At 37.1% G+C, this 27,829-nt stretch overlaps 1 protein-coding gene across 14 annotated transcripts in view; it reads left to right on the forward strand.

Annotated features, from left to right (window-relative positions):
• The window catches only part of TNRC6B (trinucleotide repeat containing adaptor 6B), a 122,994-nt gene that overhangs the window by 9,691 nt on the left and 85,474 nt on the right, over positions 1 to 27,829 (forward strand). For 11 of the 14 annotated variants that reach the window (XR_015772483.1, XM_088054994.1, XM_088054991.1 and 8 more), the window contains exons 2-4: positions 2,847 to 2,919; positions 7,763 to 7,861; positions 25,719 to 25,786. The exons of 1 other annotated variant lie outside the window; for it this stretch is intronic. Coding sequence is in view for 12 of the 13 variants with exons in the window: in XM_088054994.1 (XP_087911120.1) it covers positions 7,808 to 7,861; positions 25,719 to 25,786 (122 nt within the window). In the remaining variant the exon portion in view is untranslated. The remainder of the gene's footprint in view (positions 1 to 2,846; positions 2,920 to 7,762; positions 7,862 to 25,718; positions 25,787 to 27,829) is intronic. 2 more of the 14 variants (XM_088054995.1, XM_088054997.1) reach the window with 2 other exon arrangements.

Here is a 27,829-nt window from a genome sequence, read left to right on the forward strand (position 1 = left end):
AACCAGAGATGAACAATTGAAAAGAATGGGGTTTTGGGTGTTTTTGGTTTTTTTTTTTTTTAATGATTGTTTGTTTCCAACTTTGCAGAACAAATCTCTTGAGTGGGTTAAACTTTGATGTGGCGTGTAAAAAGCATGTGGTATTCTCAACTCATTATCTATTAATTCCTTGCTGCTCCAGGTATCACCACAACTCTTCCTGTGGTGCCGACTGTCAAGAAGATGCTGACAGTCAGTTAAGATACACTACTCCCAGCAGCCTCAGTTAGATAGTTTCCATAAACATTGTGGTGTAGAGTGTTCGAGGTCTTGAAGGAAAAGTTGAAATAATTTGGAGGGTGTTTTGTTACATACACGTTTTATCTACACACATATATTTGTATATGCGCATAAATGTGTGTATGTATGTTTCAGTCACAGTGAAAAGACAGAGTGGAACAAAGCATAAAGGCCTTTGGAAAATTTAACCACTTGGCAGCCTGTGGCTGATTATAGTTGGGATGTAATCTTGATTAGAGCTGAGAAGTGATGTGTGGAGTATGTAACTTAAAATAGGCTGCTGTAGCAAGGTGAGGACAAATATCTTTTATGTTCACTGTAACCTTTAAGGGATTCTTTAGCAAAATCGGTATGAGCAGAAAAGAAGTGGGGTGTATGCTGCTTTGTACGGTAGAAAGTGGCAAAAAGGTGCAAGCTAAACATTTTTTAAAATAAGCTTTTCTGTTTACTTTTCCTTTACTGGGAGGAGAAACATTTAGCACCTGAAATATTGATTATGTAAATGGTTTGGAAGACTGGGAAGGTGATGATGAAGTATTCTGTCCTTACTTTTCAAGACTGTCTTTAGACTCAAAGGCTAGAGTCAGGGTTTTCTAAAATGAAAGTCTGATTTAGGAGTATTTGAGAAGTATCTTTTTGCATGTTTCACATGTCTCCCTTAACAATGAATCAAAAAGGGTGACATTCTGTAACTTCTTTATGGTCCTTCTGTTCTCATGTTACTTTAGGAGAGCGGTACAGCCTAATGTATATGATTTCTATTCCAAGTTACAGCTGTTTATCTTTTTTAAAGTACTTGTGTGATATCTACATGAAAAACTGAAATATTTTCCATGTTACCGAAAATATCAGTGCAAAGAATTTAATACAGAACAAAATATGAAGTTGTGCAGCCAACGCTTAATTAAACATAATGGACACCCTTTCTCATGTCATGTTTTGCTGTAGAACACCACTGTGATTTTGTGGCACATGTGACTGCTGTTCCTGAATATTCCTCTGGATTTTTTTTCTGTGAGAGCTTGAGGATTTCTACCTTTTCCCATTCCTCCCAGCTGCTTTGTTTAGAGTGGTATCTTTAGCTCATTTTTCCTTGAAGTACTAATCCTTCCTGGATTTCCTTCCACCTAAGTAATGCAAAGAGATTGTTCTAAACCATGTGAAATAAAGATGTTGCAAATCCTCTTCTCAAGCACCTGTAGTATCTCCTACCAAATTACTGGTTCCAAATTGCTTCCATCATCAGCTTTGGAAAATTAAGTGGAGAATTACCATCACAGTGAGACCTGTGTTGTCCTGGGCAATTTTTATAGTTAAAACATGACTGTTGCATTGCTGCTGTGCTGTAGATGAAAAACCATGAAATATTTCTGTGTTGTTTTGAAGTTGTGAATGACTTGAAGCCAATATCCTAATTGAGTATGTGATGTTTTTGCTTATTTACATCAGCAGCTGATTTTTGTAAGATGATGTTTTAAGACAGCTTGAGGCCTTTTGAGTAGAGTGTGCTCTTGGTTGCTTTATCAGAATCATCCCACAGCATAAGTCAGAACCAGGTTCAGAATTAAAGTTTGCCTCTGTAAAACATTAACTCACTAAGCCAGGGGACGGGTAAACCACAGTGGCAGGTAAGACTCCCTTTTATCACCAAATGTATTTTCTAGTCAGAAATTGTTTGAATGGAAATCATGCCCAGAAAACTCTTAGTTAATGCTAGAAGATGAGGGAAAAAAATACTCAGTTTATGGCAGTTAGTCCAATGACAGGAACGCTTTGTTCCTAAATAATTCTGTACATTGAGGAGTAGTAGCCAAAAAAACGATGCAGTGAATTTAGAAAAATACCACATTCGTATCCCTTACAACAAACCTGAATAATGGCAGCTGGAATAATTTAGATTTTAGTGATGTTAACTTGGATGTGTAGTGGTAAGCTGATGATTCTGGACTTCTTTTAATTCCTGGAAGTTGGTTATGTTCTGCAAAACCAAAACTGAAGTGTTTAATACTAGCTGTGGTTAAGACAGATTATGTATGATTTTAAATGGGCTTGATTGTTAGCCAGTGCAGTGCTGCTATGTTACTCTTTCAAAACAGTATTAAATACCTGACAATTGGTAGGTGTAGGATTCATTTTTATACATAATATTTAATATTCAGGAGTTACTGTAGGATTACATAATCACTTCCCTTGACTGCAAGGAAACACACTTGTGTGTGTGTTCTCTCAGTTCTTGTAGAAGAAACCAGTTTCACCCCATGTTTTTTCCAGTTGTGAATAGAAATTATGTTTCTAGAGCCTCCTACTGTTCTGTTGTATCTCATAGTCAGTAGGAGATTCCCTCACACATGCTACCAGTGTTTACTGTTTTTCCAGATTTGGATGGGAGATTATGGGGAGAATTTTAAGAAAATATTTTCCTGATGGCAGCCATTCCTTTCACTTCTGTGCACCTAGGTTTGCTGAGCTTTGGAGACAGTTGACTTTTGTTTTTATGTTTGTTTTTAATTTACTAATGACCACAGTTGGTTGACATTTTAATTTTATTTTTTTTTGTCTCCTTTTAGGGTTTTGTTTTTGCACTGAATGTAGCCAGGACGGATCCTTGAGGGCTTTGGCAGCCCTTGGAAACTGTCAAAGGTAAAAATCAAACAAAGCTCAGTATTGTGATCTTGAAAATTGGAGATGAGAAGAACAATAGCCTATGCTGGTTCTTAAGATACTGTAGGATGTATATCTGTTTTAATGTGCTTTCTAGTGTGTTATTTCCTGTGGGTTTGGTGTGAAGTTTGTTACTGCCTGATGTGATTTGTTTCTGTAAGCTAAAGTTGATATGTATGATGCATCATTTTCTTTGAAAATTAGTTAATTTATGTTAAGATTTTTTAAGTCACTGGAATTTGTAAGTGATTATTTCCTATAAGCAATAAAGTTATAGTCAGGTTTTTTTTATCTTCTGAATGCTTCTTGTTTTCAGAGCAACTTGCATTTAAAATGACAAAAAATACTCTGTTCTTCTCTACATTAAAATTTATGCTGCTTTTGTACATTCTTAACAGACCCAATGTAATACAATGCTTTAGCAGTTAAATACAATATGGCTGGATCATGTGTTAAAAATGAACATTTTGTCTGTACCTAGAGGCTGGTGACAGCGATCATGTGTCGATACAATTGTGTCAAATAAGTGCAGTCTCATGTAAGACACAATTTAGTAAAGTAGTGCCTTGTTCTAAATGCTCTTGTTTGAAGTATGGCATGTATATAGGATCACCATCTTGGAAGAGCAATCATGTGCCTGTTTAGCTTTGTGAGAGAGTTTGGGACCTACCTTCAATTTCTGCTTAATATCTGTAATGGTGACAGTTTGTGAGGCCTTACTGTCCTTCAGGGGTTTCTAGTGGGCCGTACCCAACTTAGACTTGGGAATTCACAGAAATCACAATTGGTTGTAGATTAATAAGTGCTTCTCTCACAGCTGCACCCTTTAGAAGCTTGAAGTAAGTTTTTTCTTCATTATCAAATGAAGAACAGATTTTCTCTTCAGTCCAAGCCCTTGAATTAGACAAGGTGCTTAGTCCCATTGGTGCCTGTTTGATGAAACCAAATTTAAAATCATTGGAATTCCAGCTCTCTTTTGCTATTGAGGACCTTGTTTTTTTTATTATGCTTCCCACCTTTCTGTGTGGAGGGAAAATCAGGTCTAGAGAAAGTACCTCATTCACTGGTATTGGTTTTCAGGGATTTATAAATACATGGAAATTTTGTTCAGGTTTTGCCTGCTAGAGTGTGTTAGAATGCTGTAGTGCAGAGATGGTGTCCGTAAGGACACTGCGCTGTTCTGCTTATGCTGAGTCTCTGGTAGCTGCATCTGTCGTGCTGGTCCCAGTAAACAAATTGAGTACATCTTTGCTGCAGAAAGAGATGGAGCAAAAATAGGACTAAATATCAAACTGGATTGTCCCAAAACAATACTGTTTAATGGCAGGACAGTATTGCAGTAGGCATTTAAGTTCATAAGAAATCCATCTGGTTCATATTAATGAATGTTTTTACCTTTGAGAATAGATTCTCATCACTGTATTACATTTTGAAGACTTAAAAGTTGTTCCTAAGTTCAGGTGTGCATTTGCTACGTTGGATGTGGGCATACCAGTGCATTGCTATTTGTCAGGCCTTCCTTGGTGTTGCCTTACTCCAGTTGAAGTTAGATGATTTTTCTAAGGATATCAGGTAAATAAATATTGGAGGATTACAGTAACATTTCAGGTAGTTTGGGTGGATATATGCAAGGGTAGAAGAAGAGGATTATCTTACTTTTGACCTTTTCCAGGAGTTACTTCGATAGGTGCTGGATCTGAAAATCTAAATGGACTGTCTATAAACTTCCTTTTTATCACCTGGGAACCTGACATATCACATTAAGTACTGAATATAAATAAACAAATGCCTTTAGGCTTTAGTAATTTTCCTGATTCTGTAGGATGCTAGTACAAATTCTTACTTCCCTTCCATCCTCCATGTATAAGGTTAATGACCCTGTGTGTCACCTTCAGTGCTCTGGCCAGAAGCTGGTGAGCTGAAGAGGTGATGTCAGTAACATGGAATAATTATGTTGTTTCTTCATGTGCTGGCAATAAGCAGTCTCTGTTGACTGAGAAGTCACCCTCGGTTGTAAATGATTGCTATAAAAGTCTGCCACAGAGGTAGTGTCCCATGGATTCAGGAATCTTGAAGTATCTCCTTTTGGCAATAAATAAGCTTGCAATGCAGCATTCTTGTGCCAGTGGCTAAGGGAATCAATGATTCATGTATGAAAAAGAACATCAAAATTATTGAATTGGGCTCACAGTTTATTGCAGGATGTTTTGTCTCCTGAAAGAACCCAGAAGTATCAACCTAATCAAGTATAAAATAAACCCAAACCAAACAACAAAAGGATAATGTTCAGCAAAACTTCCTCTTGCAACACTTCTTGTAGTCTGTCTTCCTGCACCAGCTAAAAAATTTTGTTGGTGACTTTTCTTTTTCCCTTTGAAGTTTTACAAATAACTGAGCCTTTCAGAACTTCTACCTTGTTACCATCCCATGTATGTGAGTTCACTCTAAGTACTGTATGACATTATATTATATGGGTTTTTTTAAACGTTAAAGCAAAGAAAACATTAATTCTAGGATAAATTAGGAGAGAAAATAGAAATTACAAAAAAGAAAATATAGTGGAGAAGTAAAAAAGTTTATTAATTCAATTTCCTACTCTAATCTCTGAGTTCTGGATAGTTCCAGTGTATTTAATCTGTTGTCTGTGGAAGAGCTTGCTTTTTTTTGTTCTTGTGGCCTTTGCATTTTTTATTTCCTGGTTCTACTGACCTTTTCTTTCCTCCTTTGAGATGCACTAGTTGGTAGTTTTTTTGTCTTCTTCCAGGAGTAGTATATAAAAACTGCTGTCAAATACTGCCAGTTCCTCTGGTAGTGAGGGATCTTGGAAGATAAAACACATCAGGTTTTCAGAGGCTTATGTTTGAGTTCTTCCAGCACTCAGAATGAAAAGTGACTTCCCCTTGCAGTGCTCTTGGTCTGACCTTTCTGGTCTTGTTTTATATATAAGCTTCTTTTAATGCTACAAAATTTTGTAGCTCAGCTTCATTCTTGCTTATTTCTCTGACTTTGTGGCCAGGTAAGTGCCACAGGAATCCTTCTTGAAAAAGCCGTTTTGGCTTTTAGACATCAGACTGTCTGTCTAACAAAAATCTGAGGAGTTTCCTAATTACTTGACTCTGATACTGCAAAATCATGCTCCAAAACTTCCAGCTCTGGAAGTTCTGGAGTGGGTTTCAGAAATCGAGCATGGCGAAGAAGTACCATGGACAGGGACTGCCCCGCCTGGCCTCCTCCGCTGTGGTGCAGAACAAAAAGCAAGAAACGTTTGTTATAGGCAGGAGGATCTTGGCATAGATGTCATGCTTAGCACATAACACCTCTGATTTTTGATTGTGTGCTGAAGGCAGAATATTTAAGTGAGGATTTGGGTAAGAGTTTGCTTTTCTCCTCGTTCCTTCTTTCCCCAGAAAAGGAAATTACTATGCTCTAAGCCTTTACAACTCTTGTACCTTGCACTAGAATGTATGATATTACTGAATGTAACAGTTTGTTGGTTGTAAGTATTATTAAATTGTATGTATCATTTTGTAGCTTCAGGCCCTTAATTTTTGTAGAACATATTCTTCACTCCTTGAGTCAACCATGACAGATGTTGTTTTACCTATGTGCAACGTAACAGAGGAGGTTGGAGTGCAGATAGCCTTACACTCTGAACAGGATTTAACAATGAAGTGAAGGAGGTGCATCATTTAGAAGCTTTCTCTTGTCAGTTTCCAGGCTTGGAATTATTGCTGTGAAGGTGACAGCCAGCAGTTCTTTAGCTGAGGTGGAGGAGAGAAACTTGAAATGCATGTTAAATGCTGGTGCAGTTGAAGAGTTACATAATCTCAAGAGGGACAACTGTTAAAGGCCAGCAACCTCTACACTTTAAGAGAATTCTTAACTCAGTGTACTCAGTGTGAGCCCTTACTTTCCATACACCTGGAATGTTAGAGATCTGGTCATGACTTATGTCTGGCATTTTCAGTGTGAGAGATTCCTGCTGAATTTATGCTGGTGAATTTGATCTCTTCAATTAATTAATTTGATCCATTACCCCTGAAAGAAGCCTCGTCCTCTGGAGTAGGAGACATTCTAATCTTAAACACCAAAGTCTCCCTGATTGTGTTGCATCCTTCCATAAGTTACTTGACAATTTGAAGTTTGGAGTGTAGATTTTGTTCAGTTGGAACTGCACTGATACTGTCAAACAAACTTAGTGGGTTACCTAGTAGTGTTGAATATTGGAAACACTGGGATCTGTTGACCTGGGTTAAACTGGAAATGCCAGCCTGAAGGTGAATTACTTTATCTATTCCTTGAACCATTTAGATTCTAGGATGTATTTATTTTTAAAATGAAGTCAAGGAAAAAATCCTGAAAGTAAGACTTCAGAAGTACTGTGAGATCACTGGAAGACTTAACAATTTTTCAAATTAGTAATGTTTAGGTTGCTATAAGTCTTTAAATCTTATATTTGCACAAAAGCTATTTCCTAGTAAGAAAGAACTCTCAACTCTGGTCTGTGTGGTTGTTCTTTGCTGACTGTGGCTTTAATGAGTAAAATCTGTGACTACATTAAATATTCAGCAATTACTTTAAAGTTAAAAAAAGTATATTCCTTTCAAGTGGGATTTTTCTTTTTCTTTTAATTGAGTAGTTTTGTCCTAACCTGAATAACAGTTCTTGTTCATGTAAAACATAATTTCAGCAAATATGTGCAGAATGGCAGCAAAAAAGGTCATAGCCTAGAATTGTTTATGTGCACTGCAATCTCACATAACATTGTTAAAGGCAGAAAAATCATTGTTTTTAAAATATATCTTTGTTGTTTATCTTTTAGGCAGTATTTTGCATTTCTGCAGAGCTTTGCACAGATCCTGTTCCCATGCAAACTGATGAGGGAGAAATACTGGAGGAAGGCAGTCCCAAGGTCAGTGAGGTAAATGCCACTGTGTTTTAGAAGAACAAAAACTTGCTTGGCTGAAATGGGGGGGGGGTACACAGAGTGAATGTTGACTGGTGGTGGTATTTTTAATAAATACCTTCATGCAGATACTTATTTATTGTCATAGAGATAGTTAGAAAATTAAGCTTTGAAAAACCTTTAGAAAGACAGGGGGTTTTGCCATCCACTAAGGATTGGAGCATGTGTTTTCATGCACTTTCAGGAAGGAAAGAGAAAACTGGTAAGAAGATACTAACCCTGATTGTATTTCATTTGTGAAAACTGGAAGGGCTTTCTGTCCTACTCACCCTCTGTGCTAACTTAAGGAACTGGACATGTGGGCCCTTGGGTGCAGGTGTTTGTGTCTGGATTACTGACTGACCTATATTGAAGGTGTGCTGCTTCTTGTTTCCTTGTACTTGCTGTGTTGTGAGCCTGGATTGTGTGTTGCTTTTAAAGGCACATGTGAGTCTCAGCATACCTCGTTGGGACAGGAGCGTGTGAAGTGTTCTGTTGAATACAATGCTGTGTCCTGCTTTTTGCCTACTTCCTGAAGATGCAAATGTCAAGGCAGGAATTACTTCGGTTTTCATAATGACATAGTCTTAGACTACTCTTCTGTAGGTTTATAAATACAGTTTATGGTCCTGACTACTTGATGAGTTAGTGTCAACATTGCAACTGATCTGTGTTTAAAACGTGCTCCCTACGTTTCACAAAAATCTGAATTATTGTTACCTTGCTTTTGTAGCATTGTGTAAGAGACAGACTGAGAAATTAAAAACTAGAAGACTAAAGATAAAATTTGTTTCCTAGGTAGATCTTTGGAGAGATGTTTTAATTGTTTTAGGGTCTAAGAAAAAACATTCTTTTAGCTGTAAGCACCAAGTTAGGAGGTAAGTAATTATTAGAGAAAGGACTTGGCAATTGTGCTGCCTGTACTTTAGGAGTTTTATTAATTTTAAATAGCTTTGAAGGAAGGTTTGCTCCAGATTAGGAGCTGAAAAACGAGAACATATCAGTGGATGTACTTGCAGCAATCTGGGCTATTGAATGCATCTTTAGACAAGGACGTGATTGCAAGTTTCAGTGGGGAATAGACATGAGAGAGGAGCCATCATAGTGCAATTAATTACTGATTTTAGCATAGTTATTGGTGCTTTCTTTTTACTGCACAGAGAGGATCTTTGTGTGTGTGTGTGTGTGAGCACACATTTATGTGCATACAAACAGGCACCTGTGCATATATTTATGGATACACAGCTTTCATTTTTTTTGCTTGTGAGGAAGTAAATTGAAGTAACTGTCTTTTCCTCCAAAGAAGGGTATGTTTTTCTTTGGCATGCTTAATTTTGGATGTAATGGTGAAGATTGTATCTCTGCTCCAAAAACTGAATGAGCTTAAATTTAAAACTAAATTCTTTATACTGACTTTGAGTTCCTAAATGTGTATGAAGTATTGCTGTGAAACAATTGTCATTTAGAGAATGTGGGAGATCAGGAATGGTGCATCTGGTGTTTAATGTTACTAATATTGGACTATCTAGGATCAGTATATATTAAGCAAAAAAGTAATGACTACATCTGGCCCTTCTTTCCATTCTGTGATGTACAGGATTGCTCACTGAAGTCTGTTTTTCAGTGTTTCTTCAATCCGTAAATTATTATCCTCTATTTCCTTGTCTCAGGAGAGTTTTGTATCTATAACAGTTGAAGGTTTGTCCTAGAAAAATTTAGGCAAAATATATTTCACTGTGTTGTCTAGTATCATTAAAATAATCCCCTTAATTTACAAATGTTTACATGATCTAGTGACCCATTTTCATAAAGATACATTTTTCTACAAAATGCCTATTTTAGATATTCAGTAATGTAGTTCAGGTTTTTTCCTTTCGTCCCCATCCCTCCCTACCCACTCCCAACTTTTTCAGGCAGGAGACATGATGTATACTTCAGTGAAGTGTTCTGAAAGAGACCAAAATCATCTGTTGTGGAGATACCATGAATATCAGGATATAAAGATTTGAGTACTGCAAGAATTACTTTTTTTTTGTGCTGCCAACCTGAAAAATAAACTAGAAAGTTTTATATGAAGATTTTATCCTGGAGTGGAAAACAAATGATGTGTTATGCTGTATGCTTGTGAGCTGGTTTGGTTCTATAACTATCTCATATTTTCTGGCATCCTGGACTGTATAGTATTTTGAGATATCCTGGTCAACACTTGAAGATAAAAGGAGATTGCATCTGGTTTTGAAAAAGAAAACATAATACTGTGCTTTATGTAGAGCAAGTCACTTCAAGTATTCATGGCATTCAAACTAAGTAACTCTGTGTAAGGTATGATCAGAAAATTTAAGCCCTGCAGTTAATCATCATGAAGAATGATGTTCTTGCTTGACTCCTGACAACCTGGTGACACAGTTGTAAAGTCAGCTTTCATGCTTGCCATTTGCCACTCTTGAAAGGAGTGGCAAACTCGGTGGCAACTCATTGGGAATTCAGCTTAAGGAAGGTTACTGACGGACTCAGTTCTCACTTTAGTGTTTACTTCTTCCACTGTTGTTAATGTATGCATTTTTATTTAATTAGTAATCTAAGGGTTTTTTTTAATATTGTGGTTGTCAAGTTATGCTCATGTTCTCAATTTCACATACACTTTCTTTAAAATGTCTTCAACATGGTAAAGACAGCTGGCACCTGTCAATAGCGTGCCCTTGATTCCAATAATTGCCTAATGTTAGTGCTATACAGAGGGGAAGCAACCTGTGCAGAAGCCAGTTTTTCAAATGAGCATATGGGTTTAAAAATTAATTTCATTTTGGCAGATGTGGAAGTCTTATTTGATAATAATATCTGGTCTATTTTATCCAAATTATTTGCTAGTGAGTATCATACAGGGAAGTATCCTTGCATTTTTTAGAATAGCTTAGGGTGGCTGTCTGCTTTCTGGCTTTTCAGGGTCTCTTGTCTTCCTTTGATAAAAAAAAAAAAAGGGAATCATAGAATCATTAAAGTTGGAAGAGACCTCCAAGGTCATTGAGTCCAACCTTTGAATACCACTATGAGGTGGCAAAGGCTTACCAGTGAGGTACAACTGAGGGAATTTTGTAGGACTGATCTCATCAGAACTGTGAATCTAAGCAAGACCCTCATGGTATTCTCCCTAGTCGTGTTTGCTGGAGCTGCTAGTGGGAGGCAGGAAGCACTGGGTCATTCTGGTTCCATCTTCCGCTACCTCTCCTTTGCATCAAGAGGAAAAGAAAACCAGTGTTTCTGCTTGGAACCCTACACCCTTCACTATCATTTGGATTATGATTTTAATTTTTAATTACATTTTGTGGTAGCTAATTTGCTATTAACAATTACTAGGCTTTTTCCATTCACAACTTTAGTACTCTGACAATATCAACAAGCACTGAACTTGTTGTTTGTGACTGATTTCAACTGGTTTTATCCATCAATTAAGGATTACTGCACAGGCAGTATTCAACTTGGTTTCTCAGTTGTTCCTTTGCTGTAAAATGTTGCAGGAGGAAGCTAAAATTTTATGCCTGATTTAAAGTGCTTTTAGATTTCTTTCAATGTTGGCAGGAGTTTTGTGCTTATGCAGAAGACTTCCTTTATCAAATAATGCAATTAAAATGCTCATGTTAAATGTATCCAACTTTCCCACTCTCCTCCAAGTTCTTCCTTCATGTCTCAAAGTAAAAGCCTATGAATTCAGAGGAAGTGAATTACTTTGACTAAAGTAATTTATAGAAAGGTATTTATGAATCATGGTTTTGCTTTGGTGTTGTAGAAGAAAAAGGAGGAAAAATAGATAGTTCTGCCATTTTAATGTTTTGTATACTAAAAATCTAGGTACACAAAATTTTGATGAAAAATGTGACTGCACAGGATGTTTAGTAATACTCAATTCCTAATAAGAACAGAAAAAGCGAAAAGATTCTGTATTGTATGGTTTTAGGTAAATGTAATTTTATTCAAAGTTTTCATTAGTATTTATAGAAATTTTTATTGAACTGAATTGGTAGGTCAGGAATTAGGCTACTTTTTCGTACTTTGGCTCTTTCAAAACCAGTGACACGGACACTGAGGCTTGTCCTGTTTTTCAGTCTCACTGTCCACTGTCGCTTACAAGCTGTCTTGAGGCCACCTGTTAATCCTAATTTTATTTCAAGTTGCTGTTCATATCTGTGAATCTTTCCCTTACATTATTGAATACTGCCTGTTCTCAGCCTCGTTAATTCTTACTTTTCTTGCCTCTTGGTGTCTAATTATGAACTAGCACTTGCCTTCTGTTTAAATCACTCTTCAGAGCTCTGTTGGCATTGGCTATGTTTTGTTGTGATGTTTGGTTTTGGTGGGTTTTTTTATCCTAAAGCATTCACACAAAGAAGATAAAAAGGTTAAAAAGTATGTGACTCAAGTATCTAAACACTTGCTTTCACTTCATACATGTTGAGAATTAAGGAACACAGGCCTATATTAAGTTAGGTGTTTTTATATTTATAAACAGAACTTTAAAATTCACAAGGAAGTGCTGTTAGGAGTTCTCCTTCCTAAAAGCAGGAATGTACCACTAACTGCATTTATGGGTAAGGTGTGCTCAGTTCCTGCGTCATCATGACAATAGTGCAAGAGTTAGGCTGATGCTTTCATTTTGTGGAATTTAGAATTAATATAATAAGGAAAAACCCCTTAGTTAAGTAATTAAACTTACAGCATCCAAAACCTCGATGTCTGTATCTCTGGGCTTATGATCCTACTTGACTGATATAGAACTGGGTTTCTATTCAGATAGCACTAAATAATTTAAAACATTCAGGCCTATACAGTAATGAAATGAACAGTCTGCTTTGTGACTGTAATTATAAAAAAATATTTTTTCCACTCTAGTACTGGCCTGGTACATGGTGCTTTCAGATGACGGTTCAGTATGAATCCCTGCACTCTTGGAAAATTTTGGCTTGTTACAGGAGGTGAGCTTTCAACCTCAGTGTACTATCTTGCGAGTACCTGACAGTCCTGAGTAGGTTTCAGTTTACTCTTGTAGCTGTTGCTTCTCCACTGGATCCAGGACAGTAGACTTTGGGGTTTTTTTGTTTAGTTATTTCATTTTTAATGTCCACTGGTGAGTCATTTGTGGAGCTTCCAGCATTTCTGTGCCCTGATATACAGGGTGTATTTCCATTATTTTTCTGGAACATGAGTTGTAGGAGGAGCTAGTCTTTGTAAAGGTGACTTACAACTATATTAAGTTCCTGGAGTCTTTGTATGAAGTATCTTGTATAGTCTTTGAAAAGTAGAGAGGTATTCTGCCTAACAAGACAATTTGTGCTGCTTCTAAAACGTAGCGGCTTAATAACTAGGAGGACAAAGAATTTTTCACAGCAGAAACTGATGTCATCTCATGCTCTGCTAGCTTCATTTTGTTAACCTGAAAATGCTACGGCTCTTTAGGAGAGCAATTTCAGACCCAAAATATTTGCATATCATGTATTGAAAAAAAGTCCATTAGGCTCTCAGTAAAGAATTAATTTACTTAAAATTCCTTTTAATTTCATGTTAAAAAAGCTTGTAAAAGTGTTACGATACTTTGTTAAACCTCTTGTTTTAAGTATAAATTAACATAGTCCATCAAGAGGACCAGAAATTTTGGGTTAGTTTTACTCTGGAATTTCAACGCTGTGGCCAGGAAAAGAACCTAAAATACTTTCCTACAAAACGCTGCATGCTTGGACCCTTCTCCATGGGGAAGAAAACCCAAGCAAGCCTGCTTGTGAGTTTATAGCTTCAAATTTCAAAATTTCAAGGCATTGTAACAAAGAGCTGTAATTATGGTATGGGGTCTAACCCTATCTGGCAACTAAGCACCACACTGCTGCTCATCCACTCCTGCCCCTGCAGTGAGATGGAGGGCTAGAATTTGCAAGGGTAAAAGTCAGAAAATATGTGCTATTTGATAAGATAAATGAGATAAGGGTGGTGTAATAATTTGGGGGAAACAAAACCCAAACCAACAACAAAGAGGAGAGGAAAATAAAACCTGTGAAAGTTCAAATGATGCAAAAGGAAAAGAATTGCTTGCTGCCAAACAATTGATGCCCAGCCTGTCTATGAGCAATGTTAGCCCCGGCCAACGTACCCACACACCCTCACTCTCTCAGTTTTCATGCTGAGCACGATGCCATGTAGTGCGGAGTATCCCTTTGGACAGTTGGGGTCAGCTGTCCTGGCTGTGTCCCCTCCTGGCTTCTTGTGCACCCCTGGCCTGCTTGCTGGTGGAGTGGGGTGAGAAACAGAAGAGGCCTTGGTGCTATGTGAGCTCTGCTCAGCAGTAACTGAAACATCCCTGTGTTATCAGCAGTGCTTCCAGCACAAATCCAAAACACAGTCCTCTACCAGCTACTGTCTAGAAATGTAGCTCAATCCCAGCCAAAAGCAGTATGGTATGTTATCAAGGCTCACTATAAAGAAGCAGTTATAAATAAGGTAAAACTGTTGAGGACTTTGCAAAAAAAGAACATGGAATTAGACAGTACTACTTGAACTATTGTAAAGGAATGCTGTTGATAGCCTAATTGCTTAGACACTTTAAAAGAAATTCAGGATCAAGTTCAGGATTCTGCCAGTTGGGTGTACTGTTTTCTACAGAGGCAAGGTGGATTGCTCATTTGAAACCTACTTATCCATAGTGAAGACTGCTAAAATATAGATGCTGAACTGAAAGATGACTCTCTGTTTTCTAATCTCAAAATACTCTGAAGTGCTTTTGAATCACAAAAGAGAAGGTTGACACAATGATGTATTTTCTTTCTCTTGGAAAATACCATCACATGCCAAGGAGACTGAGATCTGTAAGAACTGTCACCATACGTTCTTTGATCCAGTCTTTCCATATGTGAGGTTCATGTGGAGGAAGTGTACTGGTGTGGCATGTTCACTGCAGTGAATAGGTGTGTGTCTCATTTCTAAGGGAAAAAACCCTTCAGTCTTAAAAATACATTCAGTTTTAAAACTCATATTTTCCATTCTTTTATAGGTTGTTTCTTTTTCATAAATATTTTCTCATTAGTTTTTTCTCAACCAATAGCATCTCTTCTTCAGTTGATTACATTACAGTTTATAATACTTTTCAAAGCAGACAAAAAAGCAGATATTTGCTTAAATATTAAAAAAGTGGTTCTGCATTTGAGAGCTTATGTGGTATAGTCCCACTGTGAGATGAATGACAGTCAGGGAAATTGATTTGTGGCTTTGCTTACAAAGTGTCTCTTCTTATGCAGGTGTACTGTTGACACACAATTTGAGGGGTTTCTGCTTTTTTAGAATATTGCCTTTTGATTTCTTTCCATTTGGTATTGGCTTTACAGAAGTGTTTGCAGTGGTTGTAGTCTATGTGAATTGTGACAGAGTTCTTTATAATTGGTCACTTTATATGAAGTCTTACAGATGTGGAAGTATTGATGAGTGTTTTCAATTTTTCTATCTTATGGCAGACCTGAGGGAGATAGGTATTTGGGGAGAAATTTGAGTCAGGGGCATTAAAGCTTACTCTACCCTACTTTAAAAAAAATCTTAGATTTACTTTAGAAATAATTTGTAAAATGTTTGTTTGGCTGAGTCATTGAAAGGTGTAAAATTCATTGGTCTTGCTGACTTCATGCATTTGCAAGACTTTGTATATTTGCATGACCCTACAAGGACTATTTTCTTTTCATTTTGTGAAGTAGATGGGTATGAATCTTTTTCACTTCCTCCAAATTTTTTTTTCATTCATTGGGTATGGAAGAGTGCGAGTTGTTATTCTTGTGGTGGTAGTAGTAAAAAATAGTAGTGATGGTCTTCATCATTCCAGTACATAAGAGGGTGACCAGACAACAAAGGATACTGGAACTCTGCAGAAACATATTGTGTGATATCAGTTCCCCTGAAGGGTAAAAGCAACATTAAAACATGTCAGCATCTCCTGGCACTTGTTTAAAGTCACTGAAGCATTTGAGCAGTAGGCAAGAGGGTGTATCATAAGAGGGGAGAACGTATTAGTTGTCTACAGATGCAGTGGTGTGGAATTAGGTTAAGAAATATTTAGAGGTACTGTGAAATCATATTGGTTGGTATCAACAGATGTAATTTCTACATGTAATTCCCAGAGAAATAACTTATTCCCATGGCATCTAAAGGTTTGCTGGTTTGTTTTTTTTTTGAGGGCAAGCTGTAGAAAAGCCCAGGCTCTGCTCCAGAGATGAGTGGCTATTTTAGTGGTTTGGTGGTCTGTCAAATAGCTAATCTTTTTAATAATCTTGATAAATTGGGCAAAATTTTACAAGTAAGCAGCATTGTCAGTGGCTCCCGGATTTGCATTCTGATAACAAGAAACTGGAAAGCAGCTGTGTATTGTGGGTGTGGATAGCCTGTATTCCTTCTCCTTTTTGACAGTGGTCAAAAGTGGATGCCTAATACAGATCTAGGGCAGGGTTAATACGTACATATAACAGATTTCTTCTCAGCCTCCAGGTGTTGAGGAACTTTCTAGGCCTAACCCTCAACAGCCACTGGCAGTTTCTATATGTTTAGAATCCACACAACAGATTTCTGTGAACATGAAAGAAAGTTCTTCTTTCTATTGCTTGTCTGTCTGATCTTAAGGCAGAAAAACTTCAGTACCAATTTGTGTGTGCCTGGTTTATGTCACTTTCGGTCATTCCTAACAAACAGCTGCAAACAGTATTTGTGGCAGTGAAGGCGATTAAATGTGTAGTGCAAAAGTGCAGTTTAATTTTCTGTAATTCTGATTATCATCTTCTTTCTTAAGGCTTTGAAATTTTTTTCAGCAGTTCATGCCCGTTGCCCTTTTGTGGCAACACATCATCTAGATTTCCAAATCCAAGTAGGAGAAAGTTAATATGTTTTCTCTCTTCTGTGTCAGGGTGGTTAACAATGTGTAATATGAGAACATCAGCCACTTACAGATGTCAGTTTAAACTGCTATAACTTGTTCATCTGTGTGCACCATAAATAGTAAATTCACTGTAAAATGAGTTGGCTAAATAGCATCACTGGGTTGCATACAAGTGGTTTCTGAAATTACTGGTGGGGGTGAACTGTTCAAGGGCTTTAGGGTCAAATGTGTCCCCTAAACGGAAAGTGTAAAAATCTTTTTATGAAAGCAAAAAAAGTAGCTGAAGCTAGCAAGAATTCATGGCTTGTGAAATGCTTCTGCTCTTTAGCTAAAGAATAATATAAAAGGTTAATTAAATAAAATAGGGGAATTTTTTTTGTCTTACTAAACTCATATTTTCCTGAGATCCGTCCATACTATGTATGCACAGAGCACACTACAAAATGGATGGAGTGTATGGATGGAACACACTGAAAAATGGATCATCAACAGTGGAGCAGGAAAAGGAAGGTACTTTTGCTTAAATTCAGAACACTATTCGTTTTTTGTGTCTGAGATGGCTGAATTATTATTCAAAGCTGCCTTGGCAGCTTCAGAGTTGAAGTTTTCAGATGGTATTTCTGGATATCCTGTCATACCATGACTTGAGTGACTTTAACATCTTCAGTGGCTGACATAAGGTAAAACTCTATCTTGCTGCAAACAACTAGGTGGTTTAAATTGCTTTCAGAGCAAGATTTATATTAATTATATATATATATGCACACACACATGCTATTGTATTTTAAATACTTAGCAGCTTAGTGATACATTAAAAAAATAATACATTTTTTATGAAGTAAACTTTCAGATTTGTACAATATGAAATGTGGCTGGGATCCCAACCATTTTAGCATTTCTTAAGTGCGACTGCTGTTTTCATGATATTTATAAAACTGTTTAAGCTTAGCAGGGAATTCATGCTAAGCTTCTGGGTATTTCACAGAATATTAGTTAACAAGCATCTTAAATATTACATAGAAAGTGAGCCATAGGTTATTTCTCCAATTACTTGGTGACTAATTGGTGACAGCTGAAACTAAAAGCAAAACTTCTGGTCTTTAACCGCTGCTGCAGCTTTTGTGCTTGTTTAGGTGTAGCATAAATTACATATTCTGAGTTCCATAGGTTAATGATGAATTGAGTTCCCACTGACAATCTGTTGTGCTGTTCCATATGGATGATGCACGTTTTAATGATGGTGTATGTTAACATGTTGGCATTTCTTCTAGTTAATGTAATGTTTCAGTGAGCCAGGTGTTAGAGTACCATTGAGCTGTGTGTAACAAACACCAGTAGCAGATTAGTAACTTCTGAATGGAATTACTCTAGTGTAAGTGTGTTAGCATTCAAAATGATTAGCAGGGACCACTGAATGTGAAGTGTGATTTAGCAGGGGGAGGGATTTAGCAGGTTAGTAAGTTTTCACTTCTCCTGTAACTGACAGAAAACCAGTCAGGACCATGTGATGGTAATAACATTGAAATGCTCCATCTAGATCCTGCTGAAAAGCTTCCAGAAAATACTGAGTGGGCTAGGAGATGGTTCACATATTCTGGTGGTGATTTGTATATAACAAGACTATGCTTTGGCAAAATTGAGGGAAAAAAGAAAAGGTTCGAGTGAAAATTTACGTACCTCACAATGCTGCACAATACAACAAAGTTCTGAAAGAGACCAAAAATTCAGCCAGTATTTCATGCATACCTTATCTATAAGACTTTTCTCTCTGTGATTCAGAAAAATACTTGGTGCTTTTTCATTTTAGGAGCTGTTGTTGGTTTTTTTTTCTTTTCAGTTCAAATCACAGATTCTAAGGATTTTTTAATGCTTTCATTTGTGTACTGAGATTAAGATTTAATCTAAGAAGTATATTTTGAGACTGATTTTGCTAAACAATTTGTGCTATTCTGTGCATATTTTGAAATAATTAGCTCAACGCTAATTTATTCCTAAAAAATTATTGAAGTGTTAGCAGCTAAATTGCATTTTTATTAAAAGAAGTTAAATTAAAAGTTTAATTAATCTGTTCCTAGTAGTAAAATTTTCCCCAATGCAGTTTGTCCAGAGTGCTTATAATGAAGCCAGGCAGAGAGGTGACTCAGCTTTCGTTTCATTTGTAGTAGTGATTACATTTCTGTCAGACCTCAAATAGTCTCTGAGATTTCTTTTTTTTTTTATAACACAGCTTCCACCACTGTAGCAGTAGTGACTAGCGATTAATTGCTTGGATTTCGAGGACTGGGTTGTGCAACTCTCCTTAAAACAACTATTAGTAAGACAAAATAAGTGCTGATGGCCTGTTTACGGTGCTGACCATGATTGGGAGGGACCTTGGTGTTATAGCTGTGACAAAACATCAGATTTATCAGTCTTAAACTGGGCCTGCTGTAGGCTGTGTGAAAATCATCACTTCGCTTAAAGCACGGGAAGTAGATGGCCACAACCTGCAGAAAGCAGCATTTGACCTTGGTTAGTCTCAACCATAGTGTCTGGTCATGTGCCAGATAATGTTTTGGTGTTGTGTCTGCTTGAGATGCTTTTCAGTGAAAACTTGAGTCTTCATTTCCTGGCTGGCTCAAGTACTTTTGTTTGTGGATTTTTTGTTTATTTCGGGTTTTTAAATTGTTTTGTTTGTTTGGGGTTTTGTTGGGGGTTTCTTATTGTTGTTTTGTTTGGGGGGGTTGCTTGTTTTGATTTTTAAATAGGGAAAAAAAACGGCTTTGAAAAGGAGCTATGGAATGAGTAGGAAAAGGTGGTGATAGCAGCTCTCTGATGAAGTTGCATTAGTACATTTCTTTGTACTGGTGAAGACCAGAAGACTGTTTAAAATGAATAGCTGTTCATAATAAGTAAAGGATTTCTCACAAATATCTATCTTTTTTCCCTGAGAAAATGCTTGGTTTCTCTTAAGCTCAGTTCATCTTTGGTGGGCTAGGATAGCTAATTCAAGCGTCGAATCTTACTAGGAAAAGGTGCTTTCTGACATTGGGATTCAGGAAAGATGAGGCTTTTGCCCTTGAAACTTTCTGACCCTTTAAAGTGTTGCTGACTTTGTCTAGGAGATAAGGTTAACTCATTAATCTAATCCATTAGGGTCTCATTGAAGATATTTTTAGGAAGAGTAGTATGAAACTGTAGTAACAGGTGTTGCACTTCTGGACAAAAAAAATATAGTTTATTACATTGAAGCTCATGATAAATTTAATTTTCTAGAAGTTAAGTATTGACTGTCTAACACTGAATAGCTTTTCTTAAATAAACCAGATTGTCTTTTTTATTTAGAACACTCAATGTATTAATTTGTTTTGAAATTTGGATATTCACAGGTACCTGGATTTATAGAGAAAAAGACTTAGAAATAATAAAATACAGAGTTCAACAAGTGGAAATTCCTTTTTTTTTTAAAAAAAAGAGTTTTCTATTGAATTCCTCCCCTGCTGTGTTTCAGGGTCTATTTCTGGTTCCTGCTTCCAGCTGCCAAAATCTTGAAGCTTTCTCCATTGCTTGCCAGGAGAAACAGGTGTGGAGTGCGCTTCCTTTGATTCCTGCTCTTGGAATCAATGGCTCCCTCTGCAGTCCTCTTACGAGAAGCTAAAGCGTTTCATATCCTCTGCCATTCCACCTCTTTTCCTTTCCTTGGGAGCAGTACAACACATCCAAGAGTACTCTCTTAGCTCCACCTTCCATTATTTTTCTACATATTGAGGACAACTGCGTTTCCTACGTACACTGTGAGTCAGGAGAGGCTCAAGGCTTAGAAAGCAGCGCCTTTTCTGAATGCTGCAGTTAGCCAGATCTGGTGAGGCTGCTGGGTGCCATGGATGGCTGGAACTTAGCGAGGACTCTGAGCTCCAGTTTTCTTTTAAAAAAGACTCAAAGAGTGCTGAGCAGGATAGGGTAATCACAGAATGAAGGGAAGCTGAGAGACTTGTGGGGAAGAAATGTGCCCAGGAATTGTATAAGAACTGTGGGTGGAGGAGAAAAAGAAGAGTATTTTCAGCTAACAGTGGCTCTTACGTGCTGTTCCTCTCTTCAGTTCATCCTCAGATAGTCACTTAATCAAAAACTTAAAACACCATATTCTTGTTCTTTATGCAGTATGACATCATTACTGTCATTGAGTAAAGAAGACCTAAGCATTTTAATTTTGAAGTATTTTTTTAATCTTAAAATTAATAAATAGGCAGCTGGGCCTAAGGACAAACTTCATTAATATCTAAGAAATGCTTTTGGAATTTTATTGGAATTTTTCTTGCTTATTAATTGTTTTCAGAAGCCTCTTCGTCAGATATATCTATTTGAATTAAGATGAACTACCCAATAAAGTGACTTTTAAACTTTGCAGAAAGATGGAAATGGATATTACTTTATGAGCTTATTCTAGAAGTTTCATACCATTAAATAAGCTGTGTATCACTTTCTAACAAAAATTCTAAAACCTGCAGAATTCCAAGTGAAAAACAGAGATCTAGAGATCACCGATCATCAAATTGTTTAATATATGCAGGCAAACAAAAGAAAGTTAGAGTCAAGGTTCTGCAAAAAGAGGAAGGCAGAAATTGTTGCACTGGATCAGGCCTGTTGAATGATCTTTATATATAACTTCTCCTTTCACTTTGTAAAAGTAATGTCATTGCCAGAAACAGAAAAGCTTATACTGCTGTTGTTTCTAGTCCTCTAATACAGAGATAAATCATTGTACCTATAGGTACATAAACCATAAAAACTGCAAAGACTTGTGAAATTCAGTGTTGCAATTTGTTTGTTCAAAAACTAATTTTTTGTCTGCTTAGTAGTACATTTTCTCTGTGTATCATCTTGCAGGTGTTCTTTTGAGAGTGAGTTGGGTTTTATTTATATTGTAATAGCAAAAGGTTTCTTACACTACTGTCATGCTGCTTTTTTTTGTGTATGCCTCAGTGCTGTGTTGTCTTGCATTGAGGGAGATTTGCAGGACAAATGTTGCATTTTATTCATGTGAAATCTCCCCTCTGTCTACACCATTCTTTGACATCTCATGTTTTTGGAGTGTTGTGGGAGGGGTTTGAGTCTTCATTGTCTCTCCTCGTAGACACTGTTCTAAAAGAGGCTGTACTATAGATCTGCTGCAGACTCTTCAGTATTTCTTTCTTCAGCATAACTTATTTTTTCTTCGTGGTTGTTTTATTTTGGGTTTGGTTTGTTTTGTTGTTTTTGAGGTTTTGGGTTTTTTTTAAATTGTGCAACTTTCTAAGATATTTTACTTAGACTTTTCCAGATCAAAGTGCGGGTATGTTATCTCTCAATATTAAACTGAATCTGTTCTAGTGTTCATAGGATTGCTGGGAAATTCAGGTTCAAAGGGACCTTCCAAGGTCTTTAGTCTGACCTCCTGCTCAAAGCAAGGTCACTTCTGAGGTCAGACCTGGTTGTGAGGGATTTTACCTAGTCAGTCCATGAAAGACTTGAAGCGAGGAGGCTGCAAAACTACTCTGGGCTGACTGTTCTGGTCCTTGACTGTCCTCATGGTGAAAACAGGCTACCTTGTATCCATTCTAGACATTTCTAGTTCTAACATAGTCTCACTGCTCCTTGTCCTGTCACAGGGTACCGTGTGTGTGAGCCTGACTGCTTGCTCACGTCCTTGTAGGTACAGACACTTGCTGTTAAGGTCTCCCCAAAGTCATCTCTTCTCCAGGCTGAATCAGCCCAGCTCCTTCTGCCTTTATTCACAGGACAAGTGCTCTGGCTTCTTGAGCATCTTGGTGGCTACCGTGCCCACATTCTGGGTGTATTTCTTGTATTGTGGGGGCTCAAAATGAGGTGCATGAGACAATGTCTGGAATAGTAAGCACTGAGTAGAGGTGGCAATCAGTTCCCCCATCTACTGGCAAGGCTCTTTTTAATAAAGCCTGGGATTCTGGTGACCTTTCCTGACAAGGCACATTGCTGGCTCACGATCAGCTCGCTTTATGCCAAGACCTTTTCCATGGAACTGCTTCCCAGCCAGTCATCAGCCTGTATTGTTGCCAGGGCCTCTCAGGTGCAAGAGTTTTGTGTTTGTCCTGTCTGAATTCATCCAAATCCTATAGGGACCATTCCACCAGGCTGACTAGTGGAATGGCAGCAGATTTGTTGATTGATCCTCTTCACTCCAGTTAAACTTTGTCTTTAAATTCTGACTAGAATACACCTTACTGACCCTGCAAGTCATTGGTAAAGATATTTAATGGACTTGTCCTGGGGAAGACTCCTGCAGCACTTCACTTGATAGCATCCTTTAGGCAGCATACAGCACTTTGTCCTCTGAGCCTGACCAGCCAAATGTTTCCTGCAAGTCCAGTTGTTTATTCATTCTAAAATGAGATTTTTTTCTAGTTCACTAACAGTCAGTTCCTTCCTATGACTTTTTTTGTGTGCTGGTGCATTTTATTACTGGCTTTATTTATCAGTGAAACCCTACCAATTAATCTTTATTTTGTATATTGAATGGTTTCCGTGTTCCTGAGTACTTCCTCACTCAGTGATTAATTTTTTTGCTGAACTTCTTGTGTCTCTGCTACTGAACCGTATCTTTTACAGTTTTTTATAATGCAGATTTTAGTAATTTCAGATACTTCTGTCTACTGTCTGAAGTACAGCAAACTGATTTACCATATCTTAAAGCAGATGGGGTTCTCCAGTTGTTTTAAAAGAGATTGTCAGTCCAGGCACAATCTTGTTCTTAGCTCAGGTCTTTTGTTATTTGTCATTATTTGCCCACTTGTCTTTGAAATGAAACCTTGATAGATAAGCATGCTGGAACTGGGATGTCACTAGTGTTCTTCATATAAAGTTCATAATAAAAAAGCAACAGTTTTATCAGCAGTACTTCAGTGATTGCCTTGTTCTGGTGGTGATCTACAAGATGTTCCAGTTCTCAGATTTCTTGATTATCATCTAATAAAATAATTTCCCATTCCTACGTTTTTGTTTGGTTTAAAATCCTTGCCTTTTAACACTACTTCTTTTTTTTCCTTTTTTTTTAATGATAATACCTCCTTTTCTACAGCTTCTTTACATTGAATTTCGGTCTTACTTGGGGATCTTGTTAGTTTAGCACTATATATGCTGTATGTAGGGTTTCTTTACTCAGAAAGGCTGCATTTTGTCTTCCCAGTACTGGCCACAAACTGTTCCCTTGCTTATTATTCCTGTGAACTGTACTTGTCTCATACCAGCAACAGGCTAAAATACCTCCTGTGTAAGAGTAATTCTTAAACATTTACTCTCAGTTACAGAACCATGCTGTTTTGCAATGTGGCCACAAATCTGTAGCTATTTTATCCATTGACACACTTGTTTCTGCATTTTCAACAACTGAGTTAAGTGGAATAGATGTCTTTCTCTTTAGCTAGACAGGTGTGAGTCCAGCTGTTAGAGCTCTTGTGAATCAAGTATGGACTGAAGTACAAATAAATTTGTGTGTCTGATAGAGTGGAAATACGTGGATAAAAGTGCAAGTTATTTAATAACTGTAAATAGAAATTTTATTGTTTTCAAACATTGCTTTTACATAAAAATACTATTTGGACTGGGAGACATGGAGGTACATGTTTACAAATGTGAATTTACACATATTTGATTGACTGTCTTATGGATGTCATTAGCACCTTAGAGTTCACCACTTTGTCAGTTCATTCCTGGTTTGCTTAGTGCTGTGCCTGGGCAGTCAAATAATGTAATTTCTTGTATCCTTGTTAGATGTCAATATGCAGATTTCAGGGGTTTGAAAGTATTTTTGACCTGACAAAAGTATTAATGTACAAATGAGTAAAATTTACTGTTTTGGGGGGAGAGCAGGGGCACAAGAGGAGGTGGCTGATGGAATTTTGGTTTGGGGGGGTTTTGACCCTTCAAAGACTGACTAAGCTGTGTTATCTTATCTGACTTGAATAGTGGTTCTCTCCTCTTTCCAGTTTAATGTAGCGGCATGGATTTGTGTGTGATTATGATTCAGTACTTTGTTGTGTGGCTTATTGAGTATTGCAGTGTGACCTGTTTGCTGGCTTCACATGAAGTAGAGCATTCCTAACTGTATCTGGATGTTTATATAAAATACTAATTGCATGTGTTGAATTTTTATATAAAGAGAAGAATGTTTTGCTACCTATGCAAGAGCTTCTGGCTGAATTAAGTGATTAAATGAAGAGCGCATAATTAACTAATGAGCAAATACAATGTAATTCGTCTTTCTCTCCAAAGAAATTACTGAAAATCTGTGCTAAAACTGGTATTTTAAAAGCAAACAATTAAACATAAAACTTCCTTACTGCCCTTGGAATCTTCTAACAAGAGAGCCAAAGGAAATGCCTACCTTATGTTGTCATTGGAACAGCATCTATTTGAGGTTTTCTTAGGCCTCTTTTTTACCCTGCTAACTAAGCTGTGTGTGCAGTGAAAGTCTTTTTTCAAAGAAAAGTTATTTTTCACAAAAAGTACTCTGCTTTTGTAGCAATTTCTTTTCTGTGCTTAATAAGTTTCTTCTGAAATTTAAATTTTTTTCCAGAAACGTAGATAAACCTTTTTTTACTTCCTGCTTTATACATAGGGAAGAAGTGGTAGAAATAATACTTAGAATGACAAGGGAAGCTCTTAGCAGAGCAGAACTTAAAACCTATGTACCTTGACTGATAGCATTCTGCTGTAGCCATTAAACCATTCTTTTTCCCTTGCTAGATTTTTCTGAAATTTGTGCTATGAAATGATACCATAGCAATGGGGTTGGAGATGTACATATGTTGCTAAGAAACTACATGATCTGTTCTGGACCAGCCACTGTGATAAAGTGGCTGTTTTGAGTTGTTGCGTATGAAAAGGGCCACTTTAGGTGATGTGCATTTTGCTCCACCGATTTCTGACCTGCAATGCTTGCCTTTGCAGATGGAACATGAGGATTTTGTAATGGAGGGGCATGGCAAGACTCCACCTCCTGGTGAAGAAAACAAACAGTGAGTTACTGTGTTTATTTAAAAAGGGCCTTACCATAGTAAATGGTGTGAAGCAGTCTCGTTTAAACGTGCTGGGAGCATTGGTTGGTTGCTTGGTGCTCACCCTTTTGGTTCCTTAAATATCCATATTATATATAAAATAGTAGATGGTGGCTGAAAAAGAAAGGCAGGATGTTGATTTGCCTTAAATGTAAAACCATAGAAATATGCATTGAATTTCAAAATATTAATCAGAAATTGTTGTAAAAGGGATAATCATTCTGGAAGCTTGGCACTGATGTAGTGAGTTTGTACATGAAGTTTTTATACAGCTGCTCTTCACTGAAATAATGTGAAATATGAAAGAGCCAGGGCCTTCCTTTTGGTGTGCATATGGCAGATTGGTCCTCTTTGAGCCTTATTTCTTTAGAATGCATTTTAATAAAGGATCAAAAATGACAAAACGCTCTCTTGAGGATGAACAATATAAGATGCTGGTACGCAGAGCTTGAACAGAGAAGAAAATTACTGATTTCCATTAGGAGAAGGCTTTTTCATATGATTTCAAACTGAAATCCAGTACTGGTTGGAATTTTTCCCTGGGTTTTTGTTCAGATAGGAAGAACAGAGCCTTGTCCTAAGTACGTCAGTGATGGTTGTATTCCATATTCTTTCCATTAGATAATGCAATGGTAATTCAGTTTTGATACTGTAGTTAATTTTTTTCTTTTCCTGTCATTTGGAGCAAGCAAGAAGGTGGTCTTTGGAAAATCTAGATCACTAGATTTTTCTAGATCACTAGGCTCTTTTTTCCTGAGCCTAATTGGATGTCTCCTCATAAGAATTTCTTGATTGCACCACACTTGTTGGAGAAAGGTTGGGATGTGACTTGGGGTGAAGATCTACTTTTGCTTCTTAGATATGTTGGCAACTGTAAGTGCGCTGCTTCTGTGACAGTGAGAAGCCATTTCTGAGGTAGGCAAGTTGAGGTCAGCAAAGTTCTAGTGCTGAACATGCACATTCTTTCCATCATGGACATGAGCCAAACTTCTCAAAGTAATTGTTGTTATTTCTATCTATTCAGACTGAGCAACTTACTGTGGTACCAAGAGATACAAAAGTTGTTGAAGTAGAAACTTTCAGAAAGATTCAGAAGAAAAATCAGTGGAGAAATAAAAAGGAGTTGGATTTCTGCTCTCCTGAATTGTTTCTTTATATATCTAGTAGTTTACTGAAATACATTATAGTGAGTAATATGAGTGATGTTGTATTGGGTTTGTCATAGCCTTGTGTTTGTTAGGTGTCCTATTTGAAGTGCAAGTGGAAACGAATTACTTTATAGTTGATTTGATTTTTAATTGGTGTTTTTCAAGTGGCTTAAAACACTATCTCTCTTCTCAAAAACTGTTGTTATTAAAGAATATGAGATTAGTGATAGGCAGTATTATTTTTTAACTAATAAATTTGTGTTCAGGTGATATCTGGAACCTTGTCATACAGATTCTGCTGTAGGAATATCATTCTTAACAATATTTTGATTGAAGTCTAAAGGTGCAATATTAGTAATGCAACGAAGAGTTGAAGGTATTTGTTTTATGCGACTTGTAGCATAATGCCAACAAAATTCAATTGTGGGTATTGTTCTTAAATTTAAATCAATCACTTGAATCTTTCTACCCACAGTATCAAATTTTCAGCTCACTAACAAAATTACCTGCCTTGAGAGAGTTTACCTCTTGTCATAAGAGAAGGAAATAAAAATCTGAAATTACTTCTTTGTTTTATTTACTTGCAGTGGGGATTAGCTGGACATCAACATACTGGACTGGGTTTTTGAAAGAGCACAGAGAGGAAGTCTGGAGCATCTGATGGAGGAGAAGCAAAGAAAGCTGTGACTGTTTAGCCTTGAGATAAGAAAATTTGGGGCAGGATATTATTATCCATGTGTATAGATATCTGATGAGACTAAGACTGAGCCACATTTTTCACAGTGGTGCCTGCTGGAGAGGGAAGAAGCCATTGGCATAAACTGAAATACAGGAAATTCCACTTAAACACAAGGGA

Source organism: Pseudopodoces humilis, chromosome 5, assembly GCF_049639895.1.
Source record: "Pseudopodoces humilis isolate 2021_Gansu_Grassland_sample_001 chromosome 5, ASM4963989v1, whole genome shotgun sequence".
Lineage (NCBI taxonomy): Eukaryota > Metazoa > Chordata > Aves > Passeriformes > Paridae > Pseudopodoces > Pseudopodoces humilis.